Genomic DNA, 25,588 nt, shown 5'->3' on the forward strand with positions numbered 1-25,588 from the left:
GTGGCCTCGAAAGTTGTCTCACTGGGGCAGGAATTGGGAGACTGGCCTGACCTGGGACTCTGATGCCATAAGTCCTAGTTCTAACCCTGTGCCTGAGAAGCTGTGTGTCATCAGAGTGGGCCACCAGTCTAGGACTCAGTCTCTTTGTCCTGCCCCAAGTCTGCCAAAAGGCTGCTCTGAAGAGCAGGTGAGAAGACTATGAGCCACACATGCCACACAGACACAAGACAGAACTTGGTTACAGTTGTGCTGGCCCCCCCACAGCTAGGGGTCACAGGCAGAGTTAAGGCCAAAGTGAGGCCTCCCTAGAGAAGACACTAGAGCTGTACATTTCATGGCTACTACCTACTAAAAGGTACAACAGGCACCATGAGCTATAGCTAAGTTGGGGGGGGGGTAGAGAGTTGGAAGGAGGAACTTTGTCTGAACCCAAATAATAAGAATGTCCTAGGAAAAAAAACTCAGATTATTACTTACAATTAGGATTTTTTTTTCATTCGTTCAAGAGATATTTACTAAGCACCTATTGTGACCACGGTACACTGTTAGGCTGCCAAAGTTACAAGATAAAAAGGACATAGTCTTGTAGTATGCTGGTAAATGTTTAAAATCAGCTGTCTGCGGGGAGGAGGGGTTGCAAGGAAAGTCCTCATTTGTAGCATTTACAGATGTCCTTGTTTGCTGAATCCACAGTGTAGATCCTTCTCCCTCCATACTCTCCCCGAGCTGGTTTCAAGCTACCAACATGACATCCCTCGATGTGGCGTTAGAAAAAGATGTGCACAGTGCCAGGGAGCCAGGACAAGTCAGCCCCACCGAGTCACCGGCTCTGCTCTCAACGCGGCTGGAGAGATCCACCACCAGATGGGATCTGTAATGTGGGGCATGACACTAAGTGACAAAGTTTCAGTTGATCAGCGTAAACCTCATATGAATGGTAGACTTGAGAACACAGAGCAGCATCCATCCCCAAGTCCACAGTTGATGACCTTCCTACCAAGGGTGATGCCCCATGAGGATGACATTTGGGCCAAGCTGGGACATTCCCTGGTTTCACCACTGCATTCATGTCCATATCAAGATCACGCTTTCCCTGCCCGGTCAGGGGCACCAAACACAAAAACACTCTAACCTCATCTAATCCTGATTTTTACCTATCACAAGAGGCTTAAGTCTTCTACAAAGCAAGATGATTTATATGAAAGATGGTTGCGATTCCTGAATAATTTTTACATAGTTCCATAAAAGATTGTCCCTCATACCCTTACTTCCAAAAAGCATCAAGTGATCTCATGTGTTTTCATAACTCAACATGGAGACTATGTTCACTCATTTAGAGATAAAGAAGGGAACATGGAAGCTGTAAAGTTACTGCCTGGATGTATATTTCACCCGCATGAAATACAAGGGACTCAGCTCAGGCAGAAAGCCTCTAAGTCCACCTGGGAAACCAAGGTCCACCTTGTCAAAAGGGAAGAGAAAGAACAAGAGGGACAAATTCTATATAAAGGGTCCTCTGACTGCCAGTTTCTTTATCATTATGCAGTTTTTCTTCTGGAGTTTCCAAAAATAACCTACTCCCTCTGCTTGAAAGGATCCAAATTGCCTGGGGTTTTGATGGAAGAGACTAGAAGGGAAGAGAAAAAGAAGGGGGGATAATGTAGTCCAGGGAGGGAACATTTTTTAATTAAAAAATTTTTGTAAGGAAAAGAGAGGAAAGGGGAAGGAGAAGAGTGTGCCATAATAACCTCATTTTTGATAAACTGGAGTTCATATTCACAACCCATCCTTGGCTTCATCCTGATCCACACAGCCCCTTCCTTGCCTGGTTTCTGGAAGACCACCTTTGCTCTCCTTCCAACTTTACAAGTGGCTCCTACTTGTCTCCATTGCTGTTTCCCTTTCTCCCCTGCCCTTTAAGGCTGCAATATCCTGGGACTCAGCCCTTGGTCCTCTTCTACTTCCATCAGTGCTCATTTTTGGGGTGATTTTATCAGATTTCGTGGCTCTAAATAGCATCTATAGTCATGTAATCTCCAAAAATGGTATCCGCAGCCCTGGGACTCCAGACTCGTATATCTAATTGCCTCTTGGATACTCTGACTTGTATGTCTCAGAGCCATCTCAAATGGAACTTGTCCAAAGCTAACTCCTAATCTGACTTCCAAGGCCTGCTTCTCTCACTGCCTACTTTTCCATCTTTCTAGTCACTCAGACAAAAACCTTGACTCATCCTTGAGTCTTCTTTTGCTCACTTAATGTATACAATCATTTCCTGTCAGGAAATCCTATTGTTTCCTGCTTCAAATTTATACAAAATCTGACCACTGTCCACCAACTCCTCTTCCACCGCCTGATCTGAGAGCACCACCACCTCTTGCTTGGACTACGGCAGTAGTCACGGGTGTCAGTCTGGGTCCCCTGAGAAGCAGATTCTCTGGGACCGATGTACAAGACATTTCTTGGGGAAATGCCTATGAAGAATAAAGGGGAGGGAGTAGGGGAGACCAGAAGAGCCTCAGACCGTGACACAGGGCTGATACCTGGGAAAGGAGAGGAGGAAGAAAGCAGGATAGACAGGAAGAGCCTCAGACTGTAGTGCTACTGTGAGAAAGCCTCAACCAGGTTGCTGGGGAGCTCCCGAGCCAAAGTACCCCCACAGAGAAGTCCCATACCCTTCAGGGTGTGGCCAGTACTTGTCCTCCCCACATGCAGGGAAAGCATGATCTTGGTATGACCATGATTGCAGTGATGAATCCAGAGCGGAGGCAGCTGCGACCATTAGTCAGTTGTGCTCCCTGAGGCAGGATACCTGAGCAGCACATTTCCATAGTGACCACCATGCCTCCTATCGGGTCTTCCTGCTCCTACCTTTGCTCCCCCACATTCTGTTCCCCACACAACAGCCAGAGTAATCCTTTTAAAACCTGAGTCAGACCATGTGATTCTTCTGCTAAAGCCCTCATTTGGCTCCCATTTCTCTCAGAGCAAAGCCCGAGTCCTCCTGGTGCTTCTATGCCTCCCCTTCACCTCTGTGGTCCTGCCTCCACCACCGGGCCCCTTGCTCTGTCTGCTCCAGCCCCATCCACAGCTTTTTTAATTCTTCTGTCTTTGAACTGGCTGCCTCCTATGCTCAGAACACTCTTTCTCACATATCTGCTTCTGAAACTCCGTTACCACCTTCAAATCTGCTCGCATCTCACCTTCTCAATAACACCTATCCTGACCACTCCACTGAAAACTGCAACCTGCCTCCCTGAACCACTGTAACTTTCAAGAGTCCCTATGTTGTCTGCTTTTCCATTTTACTTCTCCATGGCACATATCACTTTCTAGCATGCTATATAATTTACTTAGTTACAGCTTAAGTCTATCTCCCAGCCCCCCACCTAGAATGTAAACTCCATGAGGGCAAGGATCTTTGTTTGCTCCCTGCTATATCCCAAGCAGCCCGCACAGTGCGTGGACATATTAGGTGCTCAATACATAGCTGTTGAAAGAGCAAATAAAGGAATAAAGCAGGGTTTGTTTGTTAGTTTGTTGTTTGTACGACATATTGAAAAATTTTAACTATAATAAAATAAACATTCTCTTCTGCTAAGAACCAGTGTTGAAAGTTCGGGTGTCTTACCTGAAACTACTGAAATTGCTTTCAAAGCTCTGAATACTCGGAAGGTACGCAGGGATGACACACTGACCTTGATATTTGGCAAATATGATATAAACCTACAAGACAAAGCACAGGGCTTGCTTAGTTCTGTGAACATCTCCATGAAGGCCACAAGGAAGCACAGCCTGGGGCCTGTGTCCCCCAGAGGGAAATTCGCAACCCCACCTCCCAGCCCCACCTTTATCTTAGGACTTAGCAATACCACTCTCTGTTGCTATGGACTCTAGATTGCACAGGAATCTCTTCTTAGCTCATCTTAATACTTGGACATAGATAAAGATTCCTTGAAATAGTCACCGCAATTGTGGCTACATCCATGGATAACAGAAATCAACTTAAATGTTTATGACTCGTTACCTAGTTCTAGGCCCAGTGTACTTTCCTAAGGTCTCACCACGCGGCAAAGCCCAGGAGGAACCTAGGCCGTCTGGTTCCAGGGCTTGCCATCTTCACCACTGCACTGCACCACCTTTCAACAACCGTTGAACTCCAAATGGTAAACTCTGAAATTAACAGCACTTACATCAAAGAGCTTTCGTGAATATTAAATAGGTAAATATATGCAAAGTGCTTAAAATAATGGCTGCCACAAATTAAACAATGCTAGGTTTACTATTATTGTGCTGTCAATGGGCCACTGCTCCTCTTGCTTTTTATTTTGCTGACTCATAAATTTGGCATCTCATCATTCAGATGCCAAATTGAGTTCCTCTCCTTCAGGAAGAACTTCAACTCTCACCTCATGCCATATGCAATAATTGACTCAAAATGGATCTGGACTTAATTAAACATAAGAGCCAAAATGATAGCATCTCTAGAAGAAAACATGAGAGAAACTCTTTGTGACCTTGTAGCAGACAAAGACATCTTAGACTCCCTGGTTCCTCCTACACACTGACCATCGGGTACATGCACAGCTCCTATTCTAGCACTCACTGTGGCAGGTAACAATGGTCACTTATTGCCTCACTTCTTCTCTGGACTATGAGCTTCAAGGGGGTGGAACCATGCATGATTTTTTGTCATTATCATAACCCCTGTATCTTGCAGAGAATCTGGCCCATGACAGGCCAGTGTTTGATGAGTGAATGGCTGAAGAAATAAGACCATGAATGCTGGCCTAGAAATGGATTTGTCTGTGTGAAGGCCTCTGGCCAGTTGGCTACATGGTGCAGTTTAGTAACAACCAATGCTGCACTCAAGAGTTCTAGGCTTTACCTGGCCGCACTCAGCCACTCATGTGGATCCACATGGAGCCCCATCAAAAGCCAAAGGGCTTCTTTCCTACCCCAAGTCTCTTCAGTAAAAGTCTTTAAACATTCTTACGCTGTTGCAATGACAATGGAGTCCAGCCAGTTCCATGGATCTCGAAGGAAAGAAAACTCATCCAGAATAAAACCTCTTGCCAATATTTTAATTAATGCTTCAAATATATAAATCCCCATGAAGACATACCTACAAAGCAAATCATTCAGAACAAGAAGAAATATGATAAGAGATGTGAAAAACAGAGAGCCCATCTATCTGATCTGATCTTCATGAAGTTTTACTGTGTGACATTTAACATTCTGGTCTTAACATACCAGAATTCAGAAAGGTAAGGTCCTTGAGTAAGTTCTGGTATTTGGGATTTCTGAGAAACAGTCCCATGGATAAAGTTGTAAAGCTGATTTTCAATGCTTTGCTTCACAGCTATATTCTTGAGAGTAGTTTTAGCCAACAGGGGTCCCTAGGACTGGGGGCTGTAGTTTGTCACCATTATTCTAGAGTTGTCTCTCTGATGTACAGAATGGGACAATGGCAAAGGAACAAAAAGTGTAAATGACAAGGCTAAAAACCAGATCTTTCTACATCTCATGCTCATGGAGTGGAAAATAATATTGTTGAAATGTTTATGTTACTCAAGGTGACCTAAAGATTCAATGCAATCCCTATCAAAATCCCAGTGGAATTTTTTTGTAGAAATTGAAAAATCTGTCCTAAAATTCATATGGAATTTCAAAGGACCCTGAATAGCCAAGACAATGTTGAAAAAAAAAAAGTTAAATCAAAATTCTTATATCAAAATTTATCACAAAGCTACAGTAATCAAAACAGTGTGGTACTGGCATAAAGGCAGACATACAGACCACTGGAATAGAACAGAGAGCCCAGAAATAAGCCTTCACATGTACAGTCAAATGACTTTCAACAAGAATAACAAGACTATTCAGTGGGAAAAGGACAGTCTTTTCAACAAATGGTGTTGGGAAAGCTCAATAGTCACATGCAAAAGAATGAAGTTGGACCCTTCCCTTATACCACGTACAAAAATTAACTCAAAATGGATTAGAACTAAATGTAAGACCTGAAGCTGTAAGACTCATAGAAGAAAATATCTGCAAATCATATGTCTGATGAGAGGTTAATATTCAGGATATATAAAGAACCCCTACAACTCAACAACAAAAAATTAAATAATTCAACTTAAAAATGGCCAAATGACTTGAATAGACATTTCTCCGAAGATGATATACAAATGGCCAACAAGCATATGAAAAGATGCTCATTATCACTAATTATCAGAGAAATGCAAATCAAAGCTACAATGAACTATCACTATAGTTTTAAAAAACTGGAAAATAACAAGTATTAGTGAGAATGTGGAGAGGTTAAAATCCTATGTACTACTGGTGGAATTGTAAAATGGTGCAACTGCCATGGAAAAGAAAATGGGAATTCTTGAAAAGATTAAAAATAGAATTACCATATGATCCAGCAATCCCACTTTTGGGTATATATACAAAGAACAGAAAGCAGAGTCTTGAAGAGATATTTGCACACCCATTTTCATAGCAGCACTATTCACAATAGCCAAGAGAGAGAAGCAACCCAAATGTCCATGGATATATGAATAGATGAATAAAATTTGGTATATACATGCAATGGAATATTATTCAACCTTGAAAAGGAAGAAAATTCTGTCACATGCTACAGTGTGGATAAACCTTGAGGCCATATGCTAAGGAAAATAAATTAGTTATGCAAAGACAAATATTTTATGATTCCACTTACATGAAGCACCTAGAGTAACTGAATACATAAGAAAGTAGAATGGTGGTTGCTGGGGGACTAGAGTTAGGGGAAGAATGGGCAGTTATTGTTTAATGGGTACAGAGTTTCAGTTTTGCAAGATGAAAGAGTTGTGGAGGTGGAAACTGGTATTGGTGCACAACTATGTAAATATACTTAATACCGCTGATGTGTGCACATAAAAATTATTAAGATGGTAAATTTTATGTAATGTGTGTTTTATCACAATTTTAAAAAATGATTCCCATTTTCTTCTTTTAGCCCTTCATTGTCTGTTCTCTAATTTATTTCCCTTCTTCTCCTTCCTCCTTCTCCAAAAAAGCAAAAAACAATACTCTATCTCTCTTGTTATGATCCCAATAAAAAATGCTGGGTCATCACACACAGGTTCCACATTTAGGACAAAAACAATTCAAACAATCTGTTAGTCCAGAGCAAAGGAAGTAGACCTTTTCTGGTAGAGTATCCAGCCATTGTTAGCTCTCAAAACTAAAGAACTAAGGTCTTGGGAACTTGAAAAATCCCACAGCAGCCATGTTCAAGAGCAGAAATGGTCATGAGGCTGCCATAGGTAAGAGCTACTTCTGCTCCAGCCTTTTTCTAAGCTGCTCACTTTTTAGGTGACAAATAAACACAGCAGATTAACTAATGTCTGCCCTGAAATGCCATCTTTTAAATTCAGATATAACTGATAAAATTATAGGTATCTTGAAAAAAGGCTGTAATTGCAGATGTGTGGGATCCTGCAAGTCTTCATCTAGATCTCAAACAAATGAGACAGCCAACTCTGACTGCAATTTCTGGCTGGCCATCTTAACCTTCCATCTCCCACTCCTACCATTCTCTCTATTCCAGCAGAAGCCTGACCACTGGCGGGACATGCAGACCAAGATGACATCTGATGCGGAGTACAACCATGCCCACCAGCGGGAAGCAGGGCTTGGAAGCTCCGTGATAGGGAGATCTCAACCCGCCAAGCAAATCAGGCCCTCTGGAGTGTGTAACTGTCAGTTCAACCACAGTTAGGGTATCTAGTCAGGGCCATGGGTATCCAGCTAGTAAACCCTTTTCTAAGATTCCATTCTAAGAAAATAATGATTTTTTAAAAGCTTTATGCCAAATGATGCTTGTTGCGATGCTATTTATAGTAGTAAAATACAAGAGTGGTAACTGCCTGCCTTTTGACTTATCCCCTTCTGAGGCCACAGGATCCCATAAGTAAATTATGGTTCAGTCATCAGATAAAATATTGTTTAGGCATCAACACTGACTCCTATAAAGCCTACATAAGCACAAAGAAAACCACTTAAAACTAGACATAAAATTTGAATGCGTGCTGTTTATTTCTTAAAAGGCCTTTCTAAAGACAGTTGTAAATATATACACACAAAAATGAAACTGACTCTGCCAGCATTTGTGTTGGGGAATTGGGATTATGGGTCACGTTTTCTTCTCTACAGCTAAACTCTGATGTAATCACAATTCTTTCGGGTCTGTTCGTTTAAAAACGTAGGACAGGTGAGTGCAGGACAAATACTTACTCAGCGCTTTCAATATTTACATTGCTGCTGTCCCCGCGAGCTGAGGCCATAAACACGCAGTTGATGATGACGGTGCAGATGATGAACATGCTGAACAATGTGACCGGGGTCCGTTAAGGCAGGTAAACTGCAGGATGGCACGTGTCATTAGTCATTGTAGTGGAGGCTGTGGGTGTCCCTGCAGGGCCCCTTTTCTGCAAAAGCATCTGTCTTCTGTGAGTGTTGGCTAAGAACAACTCACAGCTGTTTCCGCCCTTGAAGAACTGTCCTTGGCTATATGACAGTCTCCTAATCCTGGAGGGCTACACACTCTAGCCTCTGGCTTTCAAGCCAGGCAGCTCCAGGGCTCCCCATGGGCTTAGGTTGATGCCTGATGCATGCTCAGCTGAGACCCTGCCCTTGCTTGGCTACTCCTTTTGCTGCATGCTGCTTCCCTTTTTCCTTCTGCAGAGAGCACCACCCCCCAACCCCACTACTAAATCACTTAAATCAATCTCATCTCAGGCTCTGCTTCTAGGGAACCCAACTTAAAATAGTTGTCCCTTCCTGTTCTCCTGAGTACTCCATTATGTCTACCAACCCATGTCTTTTTCACTTCCCCCAGTCTAAAACTGCCTACTGTCTCCCACCTTCTGCACACAAAAGAAATGCCTAAGACTTCCTACCTGTCTCTAACCTCTAAGATTGCAGTTGCAAACTTAAAGTCTCAGGAGCCTGATAAATCGCAGAAATGGGAAAAATAGACTGATGCTGGGTCACAGGGAGGGTGGAGATGTGGTGAAATGGAGCTTGCACATCCTCTAAAAGAGGTGGCCATTTCTCACTGCACCCATTCTTGCCAGGCAGGAATATAGGCCTAGCCTTGCCAGAGGTTCCATATTTCAAGAGAAGCTGGAAATCTAGATTTTTAACAGTAGAAACTGTTTCAAAATATTTTTAAAGACTGTAGTTCTAACACATTTATCAGCTAAACATGGTATACAGGTTGACAGTTTTCAATCTTCATTTGGGTCTCAACCCAGATCTTTCTTTCTCCAGGAAGCCATCCTTGATGTCTCCAAAGCACAGCAGTACCTCTCCTCACTCCCACTTCCAGATTGTTCATCTCACTAAAGAAATTGCCTGCCTTTTGACCTGTCTCTCTCTGAGGCCACAGGGTCCTAGCTGGGGGCCACGCCTTGTTCACACCCAGCACCAGCATGGCCCTGCCGAGCAGCAGGAGCACTCAACCGTACTTGTTGTAAGAATGAGCTGTTTCCACTCAACAAACATGTGAACACCCTGGGGCTTGTGCATGCTTCACCTGACCTGGACTTAGTAAAAGAAGCAACAAAAGGATATGAATGGACTGAGATTCTAATGGCTAAACTTCTGATTGAATTGAAAGGTCCCAAAATGAACAAGGCTCGTTTGGCACTAAAGCGGTAGATTGTTCTCTTTTTGTTCAACACCATAAATGTCTGCAAGAAAACAAACACAATAGGAATTACATGCAATGACAAAACAATATTTACCATGAGTTCATTTAGAGAAAATACGGTGGGACCACAGGTTGAAGCATAGTGTGTCATTATGATGACTATGACTTCTGATTGGAGAGCTGTCTTCTGAAGCCAGAGGTAGTTTCTGACCATTGTTACTATGGAAGCCAACAGAACCCCCAAGTGGCTTGGGTCTCACCCAGAGTCCCAAGATAAGTGTTGGGACTCAGAGTCCCATGACTCTGATCTATTGAAAGGCAGCCCTCACTCCCAAAATAACTGTTGAGCTGTGGACTGTTCACCCAGTGAATACTCAAGAGGCCCCAGAAACGAAGCACATGGGCCCTGCAAATAAAAACAGTAGGGGTGAAGAGTAATAACTGTGGCAAACAAAACCCTTTGTACTGTACTCCATGGCAGATATTTATGAAGACAAGAACTAGAAGAGAAGTTAAAGAGACAGAAGTAGAATTGAACATTCACATTTGGCAGATTTTTAAAAATTATTTTGATTACTAATGAAGACTTTGTAATGAATCTTAGAATAGTGAGGGAACTAGAGAGTCCATATTGTTATGCCTGGGCAGTTCTATGTGAAATAGTCTGCCTATCAATTCTAACCTTGAGGATCTTCAATAAAAAAAGTCATCAAGGTTCCCAGACTTGCTCTCCCATTCCCCACTGGACATAGGCAAATTTGCCTGTGGTTTTCAACCAGAAGGGGAGGCCCCACAAAAGGTATCTAGAAATGTGTGTGGGTGTTTTTGGTTGTCTGTCACAAACACTGGAAGCTCTACTGGCCTTTGGTGGGTACGTCCAGGGATGCCAAACCCAGGACAGACCTGCCAAATGGTGCACTGACCACCCAAAGTGTTTAATTGGGCCCCAATGAAGAACACCAAACTTGTGCCATTTCCTCCTTGCATGTCTTCCTGGGCTCTGGGCATGAGCTGCCCCTGGACAACAACCTAGCCCTCACAGACTTCTAACATCAACCCTCAGATCTCCCCCTTTCCATTGAACTGTCATCTGGCTATCTCCTTATGCATCCCTAAGGCTGCTAGTTACAAAAATCTTCACAGAACTAGGGTCGTTCCTATCTCCTGTGTCTATGGTCCTTTCAGATTTGCAAAAAGTAATGTTTGACACAGAATCCAGCATGTTCTCAGACAGGAGTCCTGTCACCCAGGCACAGAAACAGTGGGGTAGCTGCAGCCTTGGCTGAGGTACCAGAACTTCAGTCACTGCCAAGCATCAACCTTCCTTCACTGAGTTGCTGGAATTTGCTTGTCTGCTGGCCACCTGGCTGCAGGGAAAATGTGAACTAGGATATTTTCCTTTGCCTCCATAACAAAATGAAATGGGCCACAGGGTTCTTTAAAAGCTATGAGCCTAGGGGCCCAGGACTCACTTTGGGAATCCTATGCCCTTCCTTTGGCTAGAAAGACGATTTTAGGGCAGACAGCAAACTTCTCCTTGATAGGGGTCACCCCAGATTAATAGGGAGCATGATATGGCTCTGCTTCTGTGCCCTTTGATTTTGATATTTTATTAATGTCTCCTCTGTCTGCTTTCAATATTTCAACTAATGGTGTATTTAACTACACTTGCCAGGGTTTTAATGATTTAAATGATAGGTATCAGCTCCTCCTGTCTGCTTGCTGACACATCTCCAGCCCTTTCCTTGTAGCGCTTCAAAAATGGAAACTTGGAAAGAAAGGAAGTGAACTGCAACTGCAGAAAGAATCCTTGGGTTTGAGTCCCAGCTTCACCACTGATTGGCTGTTTGACTGGGTGTAAGCCACTCCCAACTAGGCTTTGGTTTCCTCATCTGTAAGGTGCTAACGACACTACACACAGCTCACATAACTGCTAGAGCACTGGCCTTGCGAGGTCGTGGGTATGCAGAGCTCTGAACAAGTATCATGTCTCCTAATTTAAAGGGAGAACCCAGGCTGAGAAGAGATGGTCCTAGAACATCCACCCTGGTTGGAAAAGAGACTGTCCTACCAGGACTATCCACAACGCACTAGGCTGCCTGCCTTGTGGGTCTCCTGCCCAACCATGAGGCAGAAGGAAGCCTCTAGGAGTTAACTCACCTCTAAAAGCTCTGCCTCCAAGAAGCCCCTGGAATTCTGGGACATTAGGAAAAGGAGAAGCATTGGAGTGTTTTTGCTCCTTCATCTCTTTTCCCCTTTCTTGTCCTTCCCAGTCATCCCCCACTTCCCTCTATACACACAGTCTCTATTTGGCTTGGTCTAATTCAACGACATACAAACCAGGCAGTCTTTCTTTGGAGAGATCAGTTTCCCACTGGTGCCAGCGAAGGATGTTCTGGGCATCCCATATATTCCAGGACTTGCCCCAGACTCCCCAGCCTCCTTCCTCTCTGTCCTCAGTATGGCTAAGTAGGTTTCGCATTCCCTGCTGGATCACATAGTGAGATGATGATGGTTTGGTCTTCTGAGTCTTCCTTGAAAGGGGATGGTCTGTAAAGGACTGTCCTCACTATCTCAGCCTTTCAAACAGCTATCAGAAGAGCCTGAGCTCACATTTCTTCACCCAGAAGCCCCTCTGAAGAACTTTTATGAGAATTTCCCTACATCCAAGTAGATAAAACAGCAAGCCTGTCGCATATTGGCATGTGGTTTACATATAATCTGCACATGCCCACTTGATTACAATATTTTTAAACTTCATTCATTGAGCTCCTCTTGTGTGTCAAGTGTTGGTCTAGGACTTTAAACTTCATAAATCTCATTTAATAGCCTAAAAAGCCTATTGTCTACGAGTTTTTCAAGGTAAATGCTTGTTCCTGAAACAGACATTCATGGACAGTGATATTAGTCTTTCATATCAGGGTAATGCTTTATACTTCATAAAGTACCTCCACAATATGTCTATACTGTAATGTAGGGAAAGCAGGCATTATTCCCATGTCACTGATTAGAAAAGTGAGAATTAGTGAAGTGGTTCACCCAAAGTTATAAATCCAATCACTTGAAATGGACTACACCCAACTTTTCTGACTGCTAGTCCAATCCTCCTTCCTGACATCATTTTATGTTTTCTCTGTTCTCCTTTTAATCTTTCTGTTGCTCCTAGCCCTCATCTTCTTCTCCAAGACACACATTATAAGAGAGAGAAAATTAGTACTGAAAGCTGTTCTAAGAATTATGAAAGCAAAGACAGGGGATGATAGCAAAGGAGAAGCTGGGTCTGACCTCTCTATACCCCAAGATCAGTATTTGGAGATTCTTGTAACACCAGTTATAATCGGTGGTTAGAACATGGTTAGAATACCCCAAACTCCCCACAGAGGTACCTTATGATTTCTGTAGAATGGGTCCAGATCTTCCAGGGGTTTTGCTATCAGCTCAGGGGGAATATCTCCATAGAGCTTGGGCAAATTTCTGGAGACCTTTAGGTCAAGCTGAGGTCGAAGCTGGGGTTCTGCTGATTTCTGGTCTTTGGACTTCTTTTCCTCCTTTTGGATGGCCATCTGCTTCTCAATTGCAGCCAGAGAGTCAGGAGTGAAGGGGCGGAAATTCCGTGCATCTGGGAAGATCACTGGGTAGCACCTCTCGTCCATCTTCTCCCTTGGGGCAGAGACAACCAGCAGACCCTCAGAGAGCTCTGGGTGGTAGAAATCACACTGTCTGCCCTGGGATTCCACTCTCCAAGGACAACATCATGGAGTCTAAAAGAGTTGAGACTGAGGTGAGGGAGCTTGGGAGCTCATTAGCTATGGGGAAAGTCAGCAGAGGTGGCCACCACTGTGGATATAGCACGAACTTTGGGCATTGGCAAGACCAAAGCAGGGCATCATTCCTGGAAGACCTGGGTATAGGTGGGAAGTTGAGTTCAAGATCAATATGCAGAAGAAGTTCAGTCTCTAAAACTGAGACCCAAGCATTGAGCAAGACAATAAGGCTGAACCAGCTGAAATATAAAATGGGACCTGCAGATGGCAGACAAATGGCCACAATGTGACCAGAAGGGGAAGGAATAGGGAATCAAGTGAGCCATACCTGTGGGTTGTAAAATCAAAACTATGAGTGCATGAGTCTTTCCTCAACTTTGGTCAGCAAAGTTCTTAAAATGTGATGAAACGGAAACAAAAGAGCCATAAACATAAAATGAACATTTACATTAACAGCTATGATCCTATGCTAGCTCCCTTACTTATGAGACCCAGACCTGGCAGAAGTGAGACCCCAAGAAAGCAGAAAGGATTCGCCAAGGCTAATATGGTCACTCTATCATGGGATAATAGTTCTCCCAGTCTCTACCCCTTTCCTTTCTACAAGAACTTTCTCTACAGTTTCAGGTTTAAAACTAGACTCTGAGAAAAAGCAGTAATGTTGAAGTTGAATGCATTTATTCCCCATCCCAGGAATCCTCTTCCTTTCTGATTTACTGAATGCCAATCTAGAATTGACTCCCAAACCACCCTGGAGAATTACAATGGGGAATCCAACATACGACTGGCTTTATTCATTCAGCAACCATGTGCTCAGTGTCTGTTCTAGGCACAGCGCTAGCAGGCACTAATGGGTGAAAAAACTATAGTTACTTCTCTGGGCCCTACAGCTATGCTGCCCTGATATAGTGGAGAAGACAGATAAAAGACAGGAAGTTACAATAGAGTAAGACAAACGTTACTATAGGAAGAAATAGAGGGTGCTATGTCTGTGCATAGGATAAGCATCTAACCAGTTTTGTGGAATCAGGGATGGCTTGCCAAAGCTTTAATGTCTCAGCTGAGACCTAAAGGAGATGTAAGACTTAGAGAAGAAAAAAAGGGGACATTAGAGTGTTGCAGAGGGAGCAAAGAGCATGTACAAGGATCCATGGGTGAAAAAGAATGTGGTGTCCATCAACAGGTTTTGTTTGCCCAAAATGGAGATTTTGTGGAGCAGAATGTCCAGATAAGGCTCCAGTCAGCATGAGAGCATGTGGGGGCCTGTAATCCCTAGCAAAGACCATGCACTTCACCCTGAGGGTAGTGGGAAATTGCTAAAGGGTGGGTTATTACTATTATTATTATTATTAGAGAGGGGTAACATTATCATTTTTTAAATATCCCACTTACTGGTGCAAATGGGTACGGCTTGGGATAGGGGAATGAAGGAGTTGAGGAGGCTACAACAGGAGAAAGGAGCTTGGAAATAGTTGCAAAAAATCATAACCACTGAGGACAATCTAATGGAGTGGATGGATTTGAGACCCACTAAAAAATAGCCTTCATGAGTGGGATTCACGAGAAGGGAGGGATCTGAGGGATAGGAAGGAGCCAAGACTCCCGGCTTGGGCAAGTGGGTCAGCAGTTGTGCCACTCACTCAGATAGAAAGCACTAGGGAAGGAGGAAGCTCTGGGGGAAGGGATTCAGTTTAAAACACATGGAGTTGAAGCTGCTGATGGGATCTGCAAGTGGAGAGAACCAGGAGGCACGTAAATATGAGAAATCACAGCTTATACGTGTTAAACTCTGAAAGCAGCATGTAAGAAAAAAACAGAAACAAAAACATAGTCAAAACTTCTCTTGCAAATCCCTCAGGAAGGCACCATACTGAAGAGGCATCCCAACAAACTGGTCAACAAATTTAATACAGCCAACTTTTCTTCCAGTGCCAGAACCAGTCACTCTTTCTTTAGTGAAGCCTCAAAGTAGCTGGACTGTGTTTACGGGCTATAATAAAGGCAATATATGTGTCTTTAAACACACTAAGGGTAATGAGATAGTCGCAATGTGTGAGCCGCAAGTCAACAGAAATCAAATATGGGACAGCAGATTCAGTGCATTCTATCCTGCATTCATTCAGGGTCAAGCTCTTAATGGATGAGCCTGGATGATGGAATTGGCCATACTATGTAAATTACTCGCTTTCCATTCCCCTCTCCTCCATTCTGCTCCCACTCCACTTCACTCCTCTCTTTCTCTCTCTCTTAAACATATATAATTAAATTTGTATAAATGAAGTGAGGGTATAATGAAACTCTGTTGTATTTGGCTCTAGATCTCATAAAAGACATTTAAGACAAGGATGAAGTCTTTTTCAGTAAGCAGCATAGAAATGTTAGCTGATCCTTTAAAACGGATGAGCCTAGAAAGAACCTGAATGGTAAAAACTGGACTTTATGCTAAGTTGCAGCAAGGAATCCAGTGGAGGGCTGCTGCCACAATAATGAGACTACTAGAAAAGAAACTGGACACTCTGACCCTGCTGTTCTGACCCTGAGGTATTTTGCCTGGGTTCTTGAAGAGACTCGATAAAAAATAAATAACGCAAAATAAAACTGACAACCCCTGAAACTGCACACATCAAAAATTTGTTATAGATGATGTCATAACTAAAGAACCATACCTTAAAGGTAACACTGAAAACAGCAAAAATTGACCCAGGGAAAAGAGGACTTTATAAAATTATCAACTCAAATCTGACAAAATAAAATCACATGGAGTAAAATCTTCCTATTAAATGAAAAAAATTGATAGAAGAATCAAATTTTTTTAATAAAAGTAGACTCGGGAAAACTGGACTGTGGAAATAGAGGCTGCACATGCAAAATTTAATTAATGAATTAATAAGCATCAATATGGCACATATTATAAATGATAACATTTGGAAATACTCAAATCTTCACTGTGAAATTTATACATAAATACTTAATTCTGAAAATTTCTGTACAGAAAATAATTGCATTGCTTGGAAAATTAGTTACAGAATTAAATTGGCTAAGTGCAATTATTTCCTAAGCCTCACTATTACTCACATATGAAGGCAAATTTTTCAGACACTAAATGTCTCTTTACAAAAAAATTATTTGCGCATATGCTCCTAAACAATGATAAGGGAATCCAAAAAATGGAGAGTGCATGGAATCCAAGACATAGTGTACCCAACCCAAGAGTGCAATAAAAATATTCCAGGGTGACAGCACCTCAATCGTCCTGAGAAGCAATTGATCCAAGTAGAATTAGAAGTCAGAAAGCCCTAAGAAAAATCCTTCAAGAATAAAGTAAATTTTCTGTAACAAAGAAACTGATTTCTTAACAGGTGAAAAAAGAAAGGTAATTGGAAATTCCATGAAAACAAAATGTTCTTCAGAAAGTCATGTTTTACATGTGAAGCCAACTAAACAATCTGAGCAGTTGATGGAATATAAGAAGAGGAAAAGAAGAGAGTCCACCTGACCCTCACACTTACATTCTCCCTTATGCAGCAGAAGGTCACTGACATCAGAATCCATCCCCTTGTTTATGGGTCCAAATATAGTACTTGGTTTTAGAGACTAGTAGCTACAAAGCCATTGTATCATAAAGGTTATATATTAGTTTTTGATTTTTTAACAATTCTTTATCTGATAGATAAAGAATTAATTATAATTACAGAGTATACTTCAACTGTTATAAATGTTATAAAATTTTGTTTTGCAAGCCAGAGTTGGAGAGAAAAGATGAAGGGAAGTTCAGAGGCATCAATTTCCTCATCTTAAACACTTGGAGAATCAAGACATTTTATGGAAGTTCAATGGATCAAGCAATACAGGTGTAAGTCTATCTGTTAAAATTGTAAGATAATCAAGTGCAAAACCAAATTAGAAATATAAGCAACAAAAACTGGAAGAAATCATGAGGAGGGCAGAAAGATTGCTGTCAATAAGCTAAACTCATCTCACATAGGGACAATTCAGTAACTTCTACTTAAACTTGACAAATCAATAAATAGAAGTATAAAAGAATCATGTAGAGTTAGCAAGACAATGGCCAGAAGAATGAAAACTCAAATGGTTAAAATGGGACTGGGCATATAGGTGAAGATGGAGATATTTTATTTTTTATGTTACATCCTTCCCAACATTTTCCCCATGTGAGCTATTTGAGTTACCTGCATGTACATGTCACATTTATAGGACTGCAAAAGGATTGTAAAGATCCTTCAAAGGCTCAGAACATCCTCTGATTCAAAGTAGAGTTGAGGGGTGGGGATATAGCTCAATGGTAGAGTGTGTGCTTAGCATGCACGAGATCCAGGGTTCAATCTCCAGTACCTCCGGTTAAATAAAAAAAAGTAGAGAGTCAAAATATCAGATATAATGACAGGTTCTAAATCTCTTTGAGTCATAAAGGAAACAAGCTATTTGCAGTCCTAAGCCAGGAGGCCAGTGGCATGTGAATTATGATTTGACACTTGAAATCATGGAGACATGGAGTGATGGGCTAGACTTGCAAGGGAGGTGGGGAAACCACCTGTTACCATGCTTCTCTGAGGACTGGCTTGGGCTCAGCAGTCTCCTGGGTCCACTTCCCACTGAACAGACAGAAACTAAACACTTATGGGGAATCAGGTAAATCAGGGAGGACGGATGAAACCACACAATGGGTGTGGCTGCACGAGGGAAGCACTGAGTGCTGTGGTGCAAAGAAGGGCATGGTTATGAAGACTGGAAGTCACTGAGCTGGGAGGAGAGAGGGAAGTGTACGCATGTGTGAAAGCACTGAGCGTAGCAAAGGGCTTTTGTTTCATATTTATGACTTTATCTATAATTACAAAAGTTACATAACCTTACTGTGCTGGCCACCTTCAGTTTGCCCTCCAGATCTCTCCACCATCCTTCTCCATGAGTGCCTGTGCAGCTGATCCACATGGACCCCTCACTGGGGCACCTCGAACTCTGGCTTCTGGTTGAATTTGGCTGATGGGAGGCACCAGCAAGAGACCAAGAGAATGGTGGGGAGTGAGGTCGGGGATCTCTTTCCCATCTCTCTTCCTGATGGTGGCCTTGTGCCACAGCTCCTGTCAGATGGCCCGTCCACACAGCTTTCTCTCCAGTTCTATAGTAGCTCCCTTCCCTGCCCCTTGGCATGTGGGATGTAATGGCACCCCACTCCCACAACCCCTGAGAATAGCACTCTCATTTATTTCTGTTACTGTAACTCTGCTTCAACTTTTGTAAAATATCTTTCAATACAACATCCTCAAAATGCCCAGTTTGAATGCATCACATGTTTCCTGCCAGGGCTCTGGCTGATAGAATCATTTATTAAATAAAGTTTAGAAAACAAGAAAAGGAAATGATCACCCGCAAAACAAAGCTACCTAACACATGCATGTTACAACATTCTGGTGTACTTTCCCATAGTCTTTTCGTGCATATGTTTATATAACTGTCATTTGTGATGCATATGCAATTTTACCTTGTGATTAATTAATCACAAACTTTTTCACAATAATAGATGTCATTTAATGGTGTCTACCCTGTTCCAGGCAAAATCTTGAGTGTGTTGATGTATGTTATCTCATTTAACCCTCAGAGTAATCTCATGAGATAAATATTATCCTTGGGGGATTTCTGAAAGGAAATATTCATCTGGAATTAAGGTTAATTCTTCTCCTAAGAGGCAGAGGTAAATTAACCCTACATCTTCCTTTTACTAGTGTTTTGCTCTAGTTTTTCCTCCAAGCAAGGAGCCAAACTAGACAACCTGACCCTTATACTTTACCCTAACCGGTGAGAAAAGTCACAAAAGGATTGCACCTGCACAGCCAGAACGTTTTAGCATGGATCCGGCCATCACAAGCCAAAATGCCCAAGGTCCATGCTGAGGTTAGTGAGAGTTCTGAGCTATGGGCTAAGCAGAGTCAAACGTTTTAAATGGATTATCTTTCACAATTTCCCAAGAAAGCTACAGGGTAGATATTATTACATCACCCATATTTTACAGAAGAGAAACACTAGGGCTTAGAGAAACGGAGACACTTGCCTATGATCCTGTGACTGCTGGAGCATCTCAACCCCAAACAATCACCACCATGCAATTCCACCTACATGCCTAATTCTTCATACTCAAGCTAAGACATCCCACGGAGGTGAGAGGAGGGAGTCCGGAGGAGAAAGCCACACACTTTCCAGCAGGGCTGGGCTGGGTTGATGGCACCCTCGGTGGGGGTGATGTTCTTCCCTCGACATCAGCATCGCTGCCACCTCCCCATCCACATGTCACCCCACAGGCATTCCACTGGCCCCACCATGTCACCCTCCCACTCACCCAAGCCAGACAGCCCAATGGTGGATGCATCCTACAGGAAGGGGCATCCATCCATCCATCCAAATCCTTCATCCAGTTTTGGGTGATGGTTTGTATAACACGTTCCTAATTTTGGTGACACATAAGCCATGTTTGTTAATGTGGGTTACAAAAAAATATATATACTCTTCCTCCTTCATAGATCCCAAAAGAAAATCAGAAAGCAAAGGAATATGAACAGACTTTAACACAATTTGATCTCAGTCCAAAGCCAATCCCAAGATTAGGTTGCTAGCTCTTCAGGAAAACAAAACAAGAAACAAACAAACAAAAACCCTTGCATACATAAATTTCTGATTAAGTTAACTGGCCACAGGGAATTCAGAAAATATTTGGAGGATTTGCACTACAGCCTCCGATGGAGACAAGAGTTGAGCACATCATTTCTAAAAAAGTGCAATTCCTGACACAAAGTCCAGGATTGCGAGCATCTACCAGGCCAGCCATCTGGTCTCCATGCCTTCACGCATTTGAAAGGAGGAGAACCACCTCATCACCTGAGCCACATATCTTGTACCTGCTCTCTGCCTCTTATTTGAACAGGAAAAGGTTACAAAAGGCCTGTACTCCATCCAAATGAAAAAAACAGAGCAAGTTCCATAGTGGCAGGTCCAGCCTTGGAAGGACAGAAGAACAAGGCTGCCCCCAGCCCAGAGGACTTACCTGCCTTCTGGTAAGATGGCTCCAGGCAGCAGCCCTGTGTGTACCTCGTGAAACTCTCCGCAGAGCAAGTCCCTCACGGAGTCAGAGCTCCTGCTCCTGGCAGTTGAAGCCCTTCTAGGAGGGGCGGCTCCAAAGCTGGGTGGAGAGCACGGAGGAGGGCAGATGGAAAGAGAGCCAAAGTGATTTTAAAGAATCGTGTAGGAAACCCTGTAACTGGAGAAGTGACTGAGATGGTACTTACATTTATACTTTGGAAGCATCTGCCTTTAATCAGTGCTTAATCTAACTCTGCAGAAAGCATCATTAATAAAGAAACAGGTTGGTTTTTTTTCCTTTGGTCTCAACCAAGTGGGTGTGAAAATACAGAAAAGTCTGTCTGAAAAGCCACGCTGTTTCTGTATTCAGCTTAGTCTGCAGGCTGCCTAACACGGGGCCCCCTAGGGTCCTGCCCCCCAGGACCTCCCAAAGTCCACAATGTGAAACTGTTCACAAAGCACCCATTCATTTCCTCCTCCTTGCTTTTTCTCTTATGCCATCAACACTGGAGTTCAGACCTATGAAAATACATGTTTGCTTATGTGTTTGTCGTAAGGGACACTAAGAAGACCCCTTGGCCACCAAAACAACTTTGCAATGGACCTGTCACCATACCCAAAACTCTCCCATGTAGGCTTCTGTTTTGTTAATTCTTGGGGAAAATTGAAATTTCTCTGGGCAGTGTAAGCATAAGCAATTTTCAACCACGTCACCTTCCAGATGCCAGCTGACAGCCAACTGAGGTAAAAGACAGAGGATGTGTGTTTATAAGAAGGTAGGAGGTAGGAAGTAGGTATTTAAAGGAGTGTCAGATTGGAATCACATGCAGATTTTGGTCCTGCCAGAAAGGGCACTGAATACTAGTCAAAAGAACTGGGCTCTACCACTGTAAGCTGTGTGATATTGGAAGGATCATTCAGTTTCTCTGAACCTTAATTTTCTTCCTATAAAATGGGATAATCTTTCAAATCACCTTAGTCTTAAGAAGCAAATGTGATAACAGCTGTAAAAACACTTTGCAAGCACTAGATATAAGTACCTTAATTTAACAGAGAAAAGGCCTGGTTGCTTTTCTCCCCCTACTGACTCAACATCTGGACCCCATGGAAAGGATGAAACCACAGACATCGAATGGGATTAGAACCAGGCCTGGCACAGCGTATATGACCTGACTTTTTAAGGCAGTGATCGGAAATTCTAAACCTTTGTCTGATTTCAGGGTGACTCTCGGAATAAGGGAAGATCAAAGAATAAGCGAAATACTTAGAGTTAATAAGCATTTTTTACGTGGATAAAAATGTGTGCATTTGAAGAGGTAAAGGAGGCCTCTAAATCCATTATCTTAAGAGGTCTGACCTTTTTTTAATAAAAAATCTTTGCAAATATTATTTTCCTAAGCTATTAAGCAGATTCAGACTTCCCACTCTGAAGTTTAAAAGAATCTTTCCAGCTCCATCTTCAAGCAAGTGAAAATGATTCGAAATGTAAGGACTTAAGCAACAAAGAGTAATACAAAAATACAGGCTGCCTAAGCCATTTGGGGTTTGCGTTCAGGACTTTCCCCAGACTCCCCTCTCCTATGGAGAACTTAGGGAAGGCAAACATGCACTTGAAAGATGGAGCAGAAGAGCACCTGTGCTGGATCCTCCTTGGAAGAGATGCCAACACCAGAGCACTCACATTTGCATACCTCAAGCCATACAGCATTGCTGCTTCCCTCAAGTGCTGCAGGCAGCAAGACCTTGCCAGTCTCACCACCATCTGATACGCTGATCAGCTTCAGCATCAATGGCCAAGTATGGGGCAGCGGCTTCAGCAGCAGCCACGCCTCCCATCTGTTGATTTAGCAAAGATGACATTGAACCTCCACTACTGCAGAGCAATACCAAAACAAGACCTGAACCTTTGAGTAGCCTGCAGTCTCTTTACGACAAAGAAAGGTGTACACAGAACTATAAAGCAAGAAAGAGAGCATCAGGGAGTTGAAAGCAAGATGCAAACAGAGGCCTTCAGAGCATGGAACAGAGAGAAACTCAAGTTATACAAAAGTACAACTCTATTATTATTTGAGAACCAGTATAGTGTAGAGAGGAAACACACACACACACACACACACACACACACACACCTTAGAATCAAAGACTTGGTCTGAATCCCATTTTGTTTTGCCACCTAATAGATGTGTGATCAATCTTTTTGTAAAACTTCTCTGAGCCTCAGTTTCTTCATCCAGAAACTGATAACACCTACTGCACAAAGGATTCATGAGATTAAAATATTCAGGAGATAACACTTTGTAAGGTACAAGCTGAAATAAATGCATGTGTCTGCAGTAAGAGTTAGCATTTATATATGGCATCTTCCACTAACTACCATGTCCCTACCCTTCACATGCGTACAAATACACACACACTCCAAATTCTTTATACCCACCACAGCCATAACCACATTTAAGCTCTAGGAGGTTGTAGCTACAGAGGATTGCTGACTTACTTGTGCAGGAGGGAGGAGGGAAGAGGTGGTGGGGAGGAGGGAGGGAAGGAACAAGGCAGGCAGATAGGCATGCCGCCAGCCTTAGGCTGGGATAGGTGGCCAAGTCTATAAGGAAGGCCAATGAAGGGACTGGCTGGAAGTCAAAAAGGATATAATTAACTTAAGAATTACAATAAACTTGTAGCCACACTTAATAGGTTTCAAACATTTTTCAATTTACCCTGGCTTCATTCTTCTCGGTTTGCTCTTGTTGGGGAGGAAGGGAAGAGGAAAAGACAACTTAAAGTCTTAAAGAAGCAGCACCACCAAGCTTGTAAAAGGGAGGAATGGGTCTAGGTTTTGAACAAAAACTCAGTGGCCTGCAGTGACATCAGATATCTGCACAGTCACTCCTTAGGGAACACAGAGGAAGGGAGTTGAGCTATAGTGACAGGAAGAAACACATCTGAACTGACTGTGAAGCTGCCTTCCTGACCTCCTCCTTTCCATCCTCCTTCTCTATCCCCTCCCCAACATCCCTTGGAGGCTGAAGGTGGTCCAGGGGATGCAGTCCAGTGTCCCCTGAGATGACATGTCAGCTTTCTTTCTCTGCTTTTTCCTGATGAGGCAGAAAGTGGATGTTGCTATTTCTACAGCAAATTCAAAGGCTTCTGGAAATGAATTCACAATGTACCTGGAAGAGATACAATATCTGCTGAGGCTCAAGTTCAGAAATAGAATGACTGGGCGTCACAGAAATCGGAAGACCTTCCTCCTCAGTTCACCACGTGGCCCCAGGTTAACTGCTTCATGTCAAAACCTAAACTGGCTGAGACTCAGTTCTCTCTCCACGAGCACAAAACCTCCCTGGCTACCTCCATGTAAGGTGGCTCAACCAAAACCCCCAGGCATGCTTGACCCTGTGGTCATCTATTACATTAAAAGAATGTGTCCTTTTATCTGTAGCGCCCGTGTTAGCTGCCTGTCCCTCTGCTGTCACCTGTGTCCACTCCTGCCGCCCCTTGCTTCTGGCCCTGGAGGAGCTCTCTTGGCCTTCCCCAACACCACTGGACCCTCAATTCTTCCTATTCATCTAAATTTCCTACTGCCTTTCCTCTCAGAAATGAGGAAAACTTCTTCAGATGTCTTGAGTGTAACAGCTTCAAAGATGCTCCTCTCTATTTTTTTACATGCCTGCCCTTGGGGTCTTAACTGCCATCTCAAGCAATTTATCTGAGTATTTTTTTCAAATAAATAATATGCTTTCCCCAAAAGAAATTTTAGTAAAGAAGTATGTCTCCACTTCATTGGATTCCCATAATTTTGAATTAAAGGGAATGTTGTCTTATTTTATTTGGTCTCAATTTTATATTTAATTTTAGAAATTAAAATAAATACCAGAAATCTTAATTTTTTCTTCCCTCTGAGGCCTCATTTTTAAGACATTTTAGCCAAGAGACACCTTGAAGTGAGAACATGAGTACAGGCTCCTAGATGCCTGGAGAGTCAGACCTCTGAGGTCTGTCCACAGCTTCTCCCTCCTCAGCTCACTCTCTGGGATGATCTGTGTCTTGGGCAGTGCTGCCTCTTAGTGCCTTGGCTCCTTGGAAGCCCAGTGGGACCCCTCCCCCAGCGCATTGTTTCCTTCTGAAAAGGGGTCATTGTGCTGGGCTATGGGCACACTGACCATGGGATCTTAAGTGTGCCCTCTGAGCCCTGGGACCTTGCTCAAGAGGAGGGGTCTGCACTGGGTGCTCCCCCAGCCCCTCTGAAGGTCCAGGCTTCCCTATATCCCCAACCTGAGCCCCAACCTCCACCATCGGGGAGCCGACCAGGCTGCAGGTAGAGACAGATCTGCCTGCTATCAGGGCCTCTTGGGGGCCCAGGGTCTTATAGCCTCAGTGACTTAATGCTATGGTCCCTGCTGCCCTAGTTCTGTTATTACCACTCCAGCCTCAAATCCAGAAACACAAGTGTGTGATGAGAGTCCCTGAGAGTCAAGGTGTGCATTCATATGCACTCGATCACTCATACACACACACAGACACACAGACACACACACACACATGCATCTACATACAGCCCAGCAGAATACAGCACTGAAAATAAATAGACCCAGAAGACTTAAAACTTCACTGGGGCCACTGCCTGACTTCCTCTGTAAGGTTGGGCTGTCCACACCCTAGAAACCATGGGGTTAAGGAAAGAAGGCTCACAGGTCAGGTGATCCCAAAGATAAGACAAACTAGCAAGCAGGCAGACAAAAGGCTTCCCTAACAAGCACTAGCCTGGATAAGGTTCACCTCCCTGACCTCACCTTACCTGCCCTCATGTCAGATTGCCCAGATCCACACCTGTGTGCCCACAGGGCCCCTGCGTAGGCTGCCCTCTCCTCTACTGCCTCCCCAAATCCACAGTGACATTCAGAACTCAGTTTCAGTCCTTTCCTCCAGGGAGCTTTTCTCACAGCCTTACTGTGCTAACACTGACAAATACTGTCCCCTCCGTCCTCCTCTGACTGCTTCGTGTTGGATAAGTCTCATCTCCCCAGTTAGGCCG

At 43.2% G+C, this 25,588-nt stretch overlaps 1 protein-coding gene and 1 long non-coding RNA gene across 4 annotated transcripts in view; one reads left to right on the forward strand and one right to left on the reverse strand.

The window, feature by feature from the left end:
• The window catches only part of SCN11A (sodium voltage-gated channel alpha subunit 11), a 73,022-nt gene extending 52,424 nt beyond the window's left edge, over positions 1-20,598 (reverse strand). Inside the window, exons 1-6 of the mRNA XM_031686803.2 lie at positions 20,522-20,598; positions 13,090-13,363; positions 9,625-9,743; positions 8,284-8,382; positions 4,997-5,125; positions 3,632-3,726 (exon numbers count right to left, since the gene is read on the reverse strand). Coding sequence (XP_031542663.2) covers positions 3,632-3,726; positions 4,997-5,125; positions 8,284-8,382; positions 9,625-9,743; positions 13,090-13,356 — 709 coding nt within the window. The 5' untranslated portion in view covers positions 13,357-13,363; positions 20,522-20,598. The remainder of the gene's footprint in view (positions 1-3,631; positions 3,727-4,996; positions 5,126-8,283; positions 8,383-9,624; positions 9,744-13,089; positions 13,364-20,521) is intronic.
• Positions 4,735-9,704, forward strand: LOC140686720 (uncharacterized). Of its 3 annotated transcripts, none has more exons than XR_012060538.1 (4): positions 4,735-5,267; positions 7,598-7,748; positions 8,256-8,405; positions 9,322-9,704. It is a non-coding gene; the product is annotated as an uncharacterized lncRNA (long non-coding RNA). The 3 variants fall into 3 exon arrangements; XR_012060540.1 differs by having other exon boundaries at positions 7,598-7,738; XR_012060539.1 differs by having other exon boundaries at positions 7,601-7,748.
• Positions 20,599-25,588: the final 4,990 nt, after the last annotated feature.

This window comes from Vicugna pacos, chromosome 17, assembly GCF_048564905.1.
Source record: "Vicugna pacos chromosome 17, VicPac4, whole genome shotgun sequence".
NCBI classification, from domain to species: domain Eukaryota; kingdom Metazoa; phylum Chordata; class Mammalia; order Artiodactyla; family Camelidae; genus Vicugna; species Vicugna pacos.